Raw genomic sequence first — 9856 nt, forward strand, 5'->3', positions numbered from 1 at the left:
AATCTTATTCATCTATATACCCACTTCCCAAATGGCACCCTCCCATAGCCTCCCCCCTCCCACATACTGGAGCCCATATATTCTGTCATCCCTGTTACTGTCCTCTGTGTTGTCGCCACCCCAGCCATTCTCCAGTGCTTGTCTGTCTGCTGAATCTAGTCCACCTATCTAGAGATCCCTGTTTTAGGAAGATCAGCTATTCCTCATCAAGCAGCAATCAGTTGTCAATATTCCTTTAATTAAGGTTGAGGTTTGCTGTTCATTTTCCCAGTTCTGTGCTAAGTTACTGTCTGGGAGTCTATTGTGCCACCTTGGCCAGTAACTCAAAGGAAGGTATCACTGTCTCTGGTTTTGTTTCTTGTTATGCAGCCTTTAGCTATACATATGGACTCTTAAAAATTATATTGAACCCATTAATCTTTGGTTACACTGTCCTTTTGGGTGTTTAAGACCCTACAGTTGGCCCAGATATAACTATTTATTTTTACTGTTAAAGTCTTTTGAGGATCTGTTCCTCAGGAGTAACATGGACTTGGGAGAAGCCCCTGGCTCCTTTCTTTTTCCAGTTCTGGCTATGTGACAATAAGTCAAAGGTCATGCTCGACTATGGCTGGCTTTACTCGGAAGCATGGAGGAAATGTTTCCTCTGGGTTGACCCTCCTCTTTGCTGACTGGACAGTGGTTCAGGTCCACCTGGTGGGGTCTCCACAGCCACCTTGCTCAAGAGGACAGATGACTCACCACAATTAGAGGACATTTTGAGAAATGCTCATAGTTCCCTGGAACTAGTTGACCTAGGAAGACAAGGAGCAACAACTGTCCTTTATGTCCCTCTGACCAAATTAGTACAGGCCTCAAAGTTGTTTTTTAAAGAAGGAGGCGGTAATACAAGGGACAAAAAAAGAAAAAGAAAAATTTTCCAATAATGACAAACTGGTAAGCAAAATTAGATAATCATAAGAATGGAGAATAATAAAGCAAGTTTTTTGCATACGTAAGATGAAGTAAAGGATGCTTTAAAGTATAGTAAAAGGGGGTGGGGAGAACACAAGAGGAAAAAAGAAATGTTGGAGTGCTTCTTTGCAGATCCTCATAAATTAGAATTGACTAGGCATACATGGCAAGAGAAGGGTCAGCTGAATTTTGGAATCATGTCTTTCCTATGACTTACACTCCTGGACTAGGTGAGTGTCCAGTGTTCACCAGAGCTGTCTTCACTTCAGTACCTTCGTCATGCACCACCAGCCTCTGCTGGCCACACTCAAGTGTGCATTCTGTGGGCTGAGTAGGTTATCTCCCCCTCCAGAGACTCTCCTGTTTGTTCCCCCACCCCAGGTGGCTAGCGTTTTCGCTGGGCAGTGCTTCCCAAATACATGGGAATGGGGGAAACAGCCACAGCAATGAGAGATGCAGAGTCAGATCTGTCTCCATATTTTCAAACCTCACTAAATGTTAATCACTATGCTGGAGGGATCCAGCTGCATTTGTCACATAGTCCTCTGGAGCCTTAGAGTTCTCAGGCTCTTCAACAATCAGCTTTTCTGTAGATAGATGGTTCTAGAGGTTGATCCATCCATGGACATCAGGCTCAGGGACATCAAACTCCAAAGTTATTCTCTGTTGATGTGGTCAAACCCTAACCACCGGACTCCTTCCCCCTATATATGTCACTACCCAAGCAGAGCCTCCCTCCATCTGTACTTTCCTGCTTTTCAGTATCTGGCCCTGCTGAGTTCTGGGACTACCTCTTGCAGCTATATCTCACCCTAGAGCTGTAGCAAATTGAACTCAGGCTCCGAACTGAACTCACTATGGAGACCAGGCTGGCCTCCATCTCACAGCAGTCTGCCTTCTTCTGCCTCTGCCACCCAACTGCTGGAATTAAAGGCATGCACCACCATGCCGGGCTTTCTTCCCTGTTCTTAGACACCACCAGAGTAGCTCAGTTATTAACAGGTTCCCTCTCAAGATGGTGCCTGGCCACAGCCCTCCAAGACATGTGAATGACCTGCCCTGTCTATTGGAATCGCTGTCTTACTGAAAGCTGACATTGGATTTGATGCTTGTGAGATGCTTGTACTGAGGGATAGACTGCCTATCTGTTTTCACTGAGGCCACCTCACTCTCCTTTTGGATGACGGTCCTGTGACAGTGCCTTCCTGTGTGCTCTTCTGTTTCTCTGCACTTTTCAGTTGTAATATAGTTTGTGAATGCCCAGTGCTCTTCTTCTCTTTCTCTTTGGAGCAGTCTGTTCTTGCTTACCCTGACTTCTTCACTGTGTCACATGGAGGCAGCTTCTAATCTACCAGTTTACCAGGGAGTCCTTCTCTATTCATCTAAAGCAAATTCTGCTCACATTAAAGAAGAAAATGGGGCAACACCTTCTGAAGGGATCAAAGAATGTGTGAACATATTTAAAGCCCATTACAACATGTGCCAGGCAAAGGGATATCATTTCAAACTGTAAAAAGACAAAAAAATAAACATCAGATAATAAATAAATAGCAGACAGGCAATTCATAAAATAATAGATAGAAATAGTCATTAAGCATAGAAAAAGGACGTTATATCCCTAATAAGCATAAAAATGCTAATATCATGTCGATGTCATTGTTAAAAGATTTTTCTTACATGAAAGTAGAAAGGGGACTACCCGGGAAGAGGAAGGGAATCAACAAGAATGGAAGATGCATAAGAAAGGGTAAAGGTGATTGTGATCAAAGTGATTGATCTAGCTGTGAAAAAGTCATAATGAAATCCATTATTATGAACAATCCATGCTACAAACAAAAAACAGAAAAGGGAGAAAGAATACTACTAACACCAAATATTGATGTGCAGCTAGATTAGGAAAAAGTGCATTCTTAGATACTGCTGGTAAGAATAGAGCCATTAGTCACTGGAAATATGTATAGAAGCCTAAAATCCATGCATATCCTTTGCATTGTCAAATCTAGTTTATTGATTCTCCTAAAGAAGCTATCATATCAAAGATATACACATAGTAGCATTCATCATAGCCTAGTTTATACCCAAATGTGTATCTAAAACATCTACGAGCTGGGGAGAGGGCTCATTCAGTAAAGCACTTGCCACACAAACATGGAGATCCCCAACATCCATGGGGGAAAAAAAAAAACAGGTGTGGCTGCAAGTGTCTGTAATCTCAGTATTGGGGAAGCAGAGACAGGCAGATACCTGGAGCTCACTGGCCTGCCAGTCTATCCAAATTGGTGAGCTTCAGGGTCAGTGAGAGAATCTGTCTCAAAAAATAAGGTGGAAAGCAATAGAGGAAGACATCTGACGACAACATCTGGCCTCCACACACATAGTCACACACGATACACTTACCCACACAAGCATGTGCACACACATACACCACACACAAACCACAACTAAATATATATAATATTAATAGTATCTTAATTGAATAAATTACAGTGTATTCATATGATACAATACTGTACACCCACTAAAAGAAGAACATTTATTGTCATTGTGTGGGAAATGTAAAAGAATTATACTGTCTTTTAAAATATTTTATGTATTATTTTATGCGTATGAATAAATTGCCTACATGTATGTAAGTGCAGTGCCCATGGAGGTAAGAAGAGGGCAGCTGATCCCCTGGAGCTGGAGTTACAGATGATTGTTAGCTGCCACATGGGTGCTGGGAACTGAACCCAGTGCTCTTAACTGCTGAGCCATCATCTACCTCACAAAGGAGTTATATCCAGAATAGGCAGATAATTCTTACCTAATCTTTGAAATAAGCAAAAGTTGAACACATGTTTATAAAGGAAAAAATAAACAAGTGACCAATAAGCACATTAAAGGAGTTTGGAATTTCTCAGTGATGGGAAAAATCCAAATTTAAATTACTGTGAGAAATTTCTTCATATTCACTAGAATAATTAAAATTTAAATGATCCACAAAGCCTATTTGGTGAGAATGTGAGAAAATATAACTTCCATATTTCCTGGTAGGGATATATAAGTTCAGCCATTTTGGAATTAATCTTGATGGCTAATAATAAAGTCAGTATAACAGCAGCACATAGCCTAGTAATTCCTCTCCTAGGGATTTACCTAAAAGTAATGAAAGCACATGTCTACAAAAGGATTCTGTCTATATATTCACTGCTACAATACTTCCCAGCAGTGAAAAGGATACACTGATGATTCTCAAAAATATTCTTCCAAGGGGAGGAAGCCTAAAAAAGATTGCATTCTGTATAATTTTGGAAAAAACACAATGGTGCCACAATGACTGCCAAGGACTGGGGATGAAAACTCAGGGCAGAGAAGTGGGAGGGACAGGATTCATTACAAAAGAGGAAAAGGGAACATCTTTGGACTAATGTAGAAGTTCTCTATTTTGATTTTGGTTATTGTATGTATGTGTTTGTAAAAACTCAAATTTATTATTTAAAATGAATGCCTTTTACTGTATATACATTATACAAATGATATATAGTCTTAATTAAGCCAAAATAAATGCACAACTTGAATATATACATAATTAACATTTACAAATATTTTATATAAAAGTATGGCTGAATTCCTATGAATAAATGAACCCAACAATCCATCTAGTGAAGTCCACACATAGTTAAAAGATACCTCAAGTAGTATCCTTTTTTGCAAGATAGATAGATGATAGATGATAGATAGATGATAGATGATAGATAGATAGATAGATAGATAGATAGATAGGCCCTGTTTAATATTCATAGTAGCTTATGCTTATATTGATTTTTTCAAATATTTCTTCAGGTAATTGACTATACAAAACTTGTTCAGCCAAAATTTGATGAAGCTCGTGAAAAACTAGTAAAAGATGCCATAGCTGAAGCCACCAACGCAGCTATTAACGTTGTGAAAGAAAAGCTTCTGGCAGATCTACAAGCTAAAATACAAGGTGAACCATATTTGTTTTATAAAAGCTGTGTGTTGTCATGGAGCTACTGGATTTGGTGTTTGCCCTGCTGGTTTTCGGTCTTGTTTTGGTCTGATATTTCCTCACTAAGCCTCTTTTCCTCCCTTTTGGAATGGGAATGTGTATTCGGTTCCACTGTATACTGGGAGTATGTAATCTGTCTTGATTTTACAGGGGTTTACAGTGAAGAGATTGCCCTGAGTTTCAGAAGAGACTTTGGACTTTTGAATAGTATTGAGACTGGTAAAGACTATGGGGACTTTTAAGATTGCACTAAATGCTTTTTGAATTTTATATGGTCATGAGCCTATAGGGGCTGGGGAGTGGAATGTGGTGGTTTGAATGAGTATGTCCCCCATGGGTTCCAAGTATTTTGACATTTTGTCCCCAGTTGGTGGCACTGTTTTGGGAGGTCTGAGAAGGTGTGGCCATGCTGAAGGAAGCCTGTCACTGGGGAAGGCTTAAAGAGTTCTTAAGCCTTGCAGGATTGCACGTAACTTGTTTTCTGTGCCTGCTTGAAGATGTGAGAGCTTGGCTTCTGCTACTCCAACCACCTCTGCCACAATGCTTCCCCACCATGATGGACGCTTGCCCCATTGGAACTGTAGGCTAAATAAACTCTTTCTTTTATGAGTAACAAACAAATAAACAAACAAAAAAAAACTGTGTGTGGTAAGTTTTGGTGAGCTGCTTAGCTCAGCCAGCTGATGGCAGGATCTGTACTTGGTCATCTTGCTATCTGCCACTTGCACATTTAGAGTCTCTCAATAAATAAATAAATAAATCAGAAATTGATTCATAACTCAAAAATCCACTTATAGAACTTTAAGGAAAGGTACTACTAAATTTTGAATTTTTTGTCTGTTATTTTTACTTTATGGGTCTATTTACTGGGTAGAGACCAAGCAGTATTTGTACTTTTATGTACACAGGTAATTAAAATAAGAAATCATCTGATTCTTATGGAGTTTGATGTTTTAGGCTTGCATATTGATTATAATTAAACCTTTCTATCTGGAAACTACTAAATTCAGTGAAACTGGAGGAAGTTTTAGTGATCAAGTACCACAATTCACTAATTTTACAGACAAGAAAACTAAAACTGATGGCAGGCAAATGACTCCAGAACTCACCCAGTGAAAGCACAGAGGATATGTGAATCTTCCTTTTCAAGGCCCCAGCCTCCTGACTAGTCAGCCTCCTCTGTGTCACTGTTGATCATGTTTTATGATAAACACAGAATGATCTTCATTTATTTGTCTGCCTTTCTTTAGGAAAAATGAGAATTCTCATTTCATGACTACTTTTGAAATTCATATAGTGGTTTGGGTAGAATTTTTATCTCTAATTATCATGGTCATTGTTTTTCATTCTTTTACACACATATACATATATACATACAGAGAGAGAGAGAGACAGAGAAAGAGAGAGAGAGAGAGAGAGAGAGAAAGAGAGAGAGAGAGAGACCACAACTATATCGCCCAGGCTGACCTCGAGCTTGAACTTTGAGTCCTCCTGCTCTAGCCTGTTTAAAACTGGAATTAAATGTGTGAGTCACCTGCCTGGCTCTTAACAGCAAGCATACCCTTGATTCAGCACTGCCTATACACTATGTAGAATCTTTTTTGCTTTTAAAGATCTGGGTCCAGCAATTTCAGACTAGATTCAATCACCACTATTTGGATTTTCTAGAACCTATGATTACATAGAATAACCTATTGTGGCCTTCAGCATTGTTAACTCCAAATATTCTTTTCCTAATAAAGTATTTATCCTTACAAAATAATAATACCTAACATTTTTGAGCGTTTATTAGACAATAAAGCTACACTAACCACCTTGCATACATTGTCCTACTTAATCTTCATAAGAAGCCTATTTGGGTAGACCTTTTTATCTTGGACTTAAAAAATTTTTTATTTATTATTTTTCTTATTTGTATGAGTGTATTGCCTGCATGTGTATAAGTGCACCCATACTGTGCAGTGCCTGCAGAGGTCAGAAGAGGGCATCAGATCCCCTGGAACTGGAGTCACAGATGGTTGTCAGCTGCCATGTGGGTACTGGGAATTGAACCCGGGTCTTCTGCAAGAGCAGCCAGGGCTTTTAACCTCTGGGCCATCTCTCCAGCCCCTTTATCTTGGATTTAGTGGATAAAGAAACTAAGGCCCAGAGAAGTACTGTCTAAGTTTCCAACAGATGACAGAGAAGAAAAGAAAGACCTATAGCATGTAATGGAGTACACAGTGATGGGGCAGGGATGTTACAGAGTTAGGGTAACTTCTTTAAACAGGACACACAGGACTGAGACCTAGATCCCAAGAGGAAGCCAGTCAAGCTTCTGGGGAAACAATACCCTTCATGTTTATTATAATCTATAGTAATTCCTGTCACATGAAATTGTGGCAGTGATGTCATAGGTTTTGAAGCTGTTCATAAATTATCTTCTCCTACTGGAATGTATGGAGGATGCTTTCCTGTATGCTGTAACGTAAAGGCCTTTATAGTCTTTTGCAGATTCACTGATTATTCTAAGTCCAACCATGGCATTAACCTTCTTTAACACTTCAGACATTGGAATTTGGTTATTTTGGAATTTTGTCCCAATATGTTTTTAAGTAAAGTTTGTCAGGAAAGAATATTGAGGGTTTTTAAATATATAAACATATATAGTAAAACAGAGGCTAGCCACCAGCATGGAGCAGGCTTCCTGTGTCCCAACCATTTACTGCTCACAACACTTTAGGTTTAATGATCCTCATGTGGCCTAGTTTTAAAAAAAAAAATGAAATAAACAGATAAAGTGGCTCACAAATGCCCACAGCCCTTACACAATAATCAGAACTTAAACCAAACTCTGTCTTGCTTTAAAGCAGCACCTTTTTAATGTAAATATTTTTATATTCTTTGAAAATTTCATACAATATATTATATTCACCCCAACTCCTCCCCTTAACTCCTCCAGATCCACCCCCATCTCCCTACCTCCTAACTTCTGTCCTCTTTTTTAAAATAGCCTACGAAGTACAATTTGTGCTGCCCATATACTCCTGAATGTGTGGCAATCCACTGAAGTGTGGTTAACCAGGAGCCACACCTTTAAAGAAAACTGACTCCCCCTCCTGCCAAATCCATCAATTGGCTGTAGCTCCTCTGTTAGAGGTGGGGGATCATGAGCCTCTTCCCCTCCATGCTGGAATGCTGACTGGCTTGATCTTGTGCAGGCAGCCACAGCTGCTGTGAGTTCATAAGTGCAACTGTCCTGTTATGTCCAGAAGACACCGGTTCACTCCTGTCCTTCCCGACTCCTTCCTGACTCCTGGATCTGACAATCTTTCTGTCCCTTCTCCCTTGACAGTCCCTGGGGGAAGGATGATATTAAAGTATCACCTATAAACCCATGCTTCCCTGTCCCCAACAACCTTTAAAAGTAAAAACTACAATCCATTATTTTTCAGTGGAGAAAAACTTAAGAGGATTTCAAAAATATTATACAGAAAAAGAGTATGAAGACTTTCCAGAGTACAAGATGGTTAAGAATTCAAAGGAATTACAGTTAATGGTTGGTGAAGAAGGTAAAGAAACACACTGTGGGTGTTATTGATGGGACCATTCCTAATATGAGTAACTGAGCCAATAAAGTGTGTTCTCCTTTTTCTGCATCACTTTCTCAAGGCTCCATGAGAGACAGCTCTTTAGAGGTCACTGACAAAGACAGAACACCATCAGAAAACACCCTTGATGATCAATCTGTGACTGTTGATAAAGAAGGTAAGGAAATGATCTGATAAATGTCATGCTTATGGATCTTATTTTCATTTATCTTATGTCTGGCTATGATATGGAAGCTAAAATGAACACGCCCAAAACTTAAAACCTAGAAGAAAAAAAAACTTCACGCTTACATATTGAAACGGAAGCACTGCAGACCAAAATAGATTTATTAGAACGAAGAAGAAAAACCTAGACAATGAGGACTCACACACAAACAGAACCCAAAGAAAACTTTTAATGTTTCCAAATATTATACAAAAATTATCATACCATTATAAATTCTCATAAAAGCTCAGTACTTCCCTGAATGTATTAGAATCAGAGCATCATACACCCATCATTATGGTGGTTAAATACTGTTGATCAGTTGTGCTAATATAAAATTGTTCTGTTCATATGCTAATGTGACTGAGAGCCTAGAGCAATAAAGGAAATAACATTATACAATGAAATCTACTATAACATCACACAATCGTCATAATATAAACTACTTTGCCACTTAAAATATTTTTATTAATTCTTTGAAAATTTCATACAATGTATTTTGATCATATTTACCCCTTTCCCTCACCCTCACCTCCCTACTCACCCAACTTTGTGTCTTCTTTTTTTCCTTAAGGCCCACTGAGTCTAGTTTGTGCTGCTCAAATATCCTTTGGTGTGGGTTCATCCCCTAGAGTATGATCAACCTACCAGTGCTCGTAGCCCTAAAGAAAACTGGCTCTCCTTCTCCCAGAAGCTATCAATTGCTAATAGTTCTGCAGCTAGGGCTGGGACTTTGTGCCCACCTCTCCACTCCATGCTGAGATTTTGTCTGGCTTGAGCTTGTATAGGTCTTGTGCATGCTGTCACAACCTCTGAGAGTTCATATGTGCAGTTGCCCTGTTGTGTTCAGAAAACACTGGTTTTTTTTTGTGGTCATCCACCACCTCTGGCTCTTACAGTCTTTTGACCACCCTCTTCCACAATGATCCCTGAGCCTTGGGGAAAGAGGGTGTCATACCCATGAGAGATGTCTCATTTAGGTCTGAGCACTCTTTACATTGACCAGATGTGGGTCTCTGAGTTAATCACAAAAAGAAGCTTCTCTGCTGAGGGTTGAGAGATGCACTAATCTATTGGTATCTATAACAAAAAGTCACT

At 39.4% G+C, this 9856-nt stretch overlaps 1 protein-coding gene across 1 annotated transcript in view; it reads left to right on the forward strand.

Moving 5' to 3' along the window:
• The window catches only part of Ak9 (adenylate kinase 9), a 156171-nt gene that overhangs the window by 32529 nt on the left and 113786 nt on the right, over positions 1-9856 (forward strand). The window contains exons 13-15 of the mRNA XM_008852452.3: positions 4777-4921; positions 8398-8514; positions 8615-8710. Of these exons, the coding sequence (XP_008850674.1) occupies positions 4777-4921; positions 8398-8514; positions 8615-8710 (358 nt within the window). The remainder of the gene's footprint in view (positions 1-4776; positions 4922-8397; positions 8515-8614; positions 8711-9856) is intronic.

The sequence above is a fragment of the Nannospalax galili genome, unplaced genomic scaffold, assembly GCF_000622305.1.
Source record: "Nannospalax galili isolate Female #2095 unplaced genomic scaffold, S.galili_v1.0 scaffold646, whole genome shotgun sequence".
NCBI lineage: Eukaryota > Metazoa > Chordata > Mammalia > Rodentia > Spalacidae > Nannospalax > Nannospalax galili.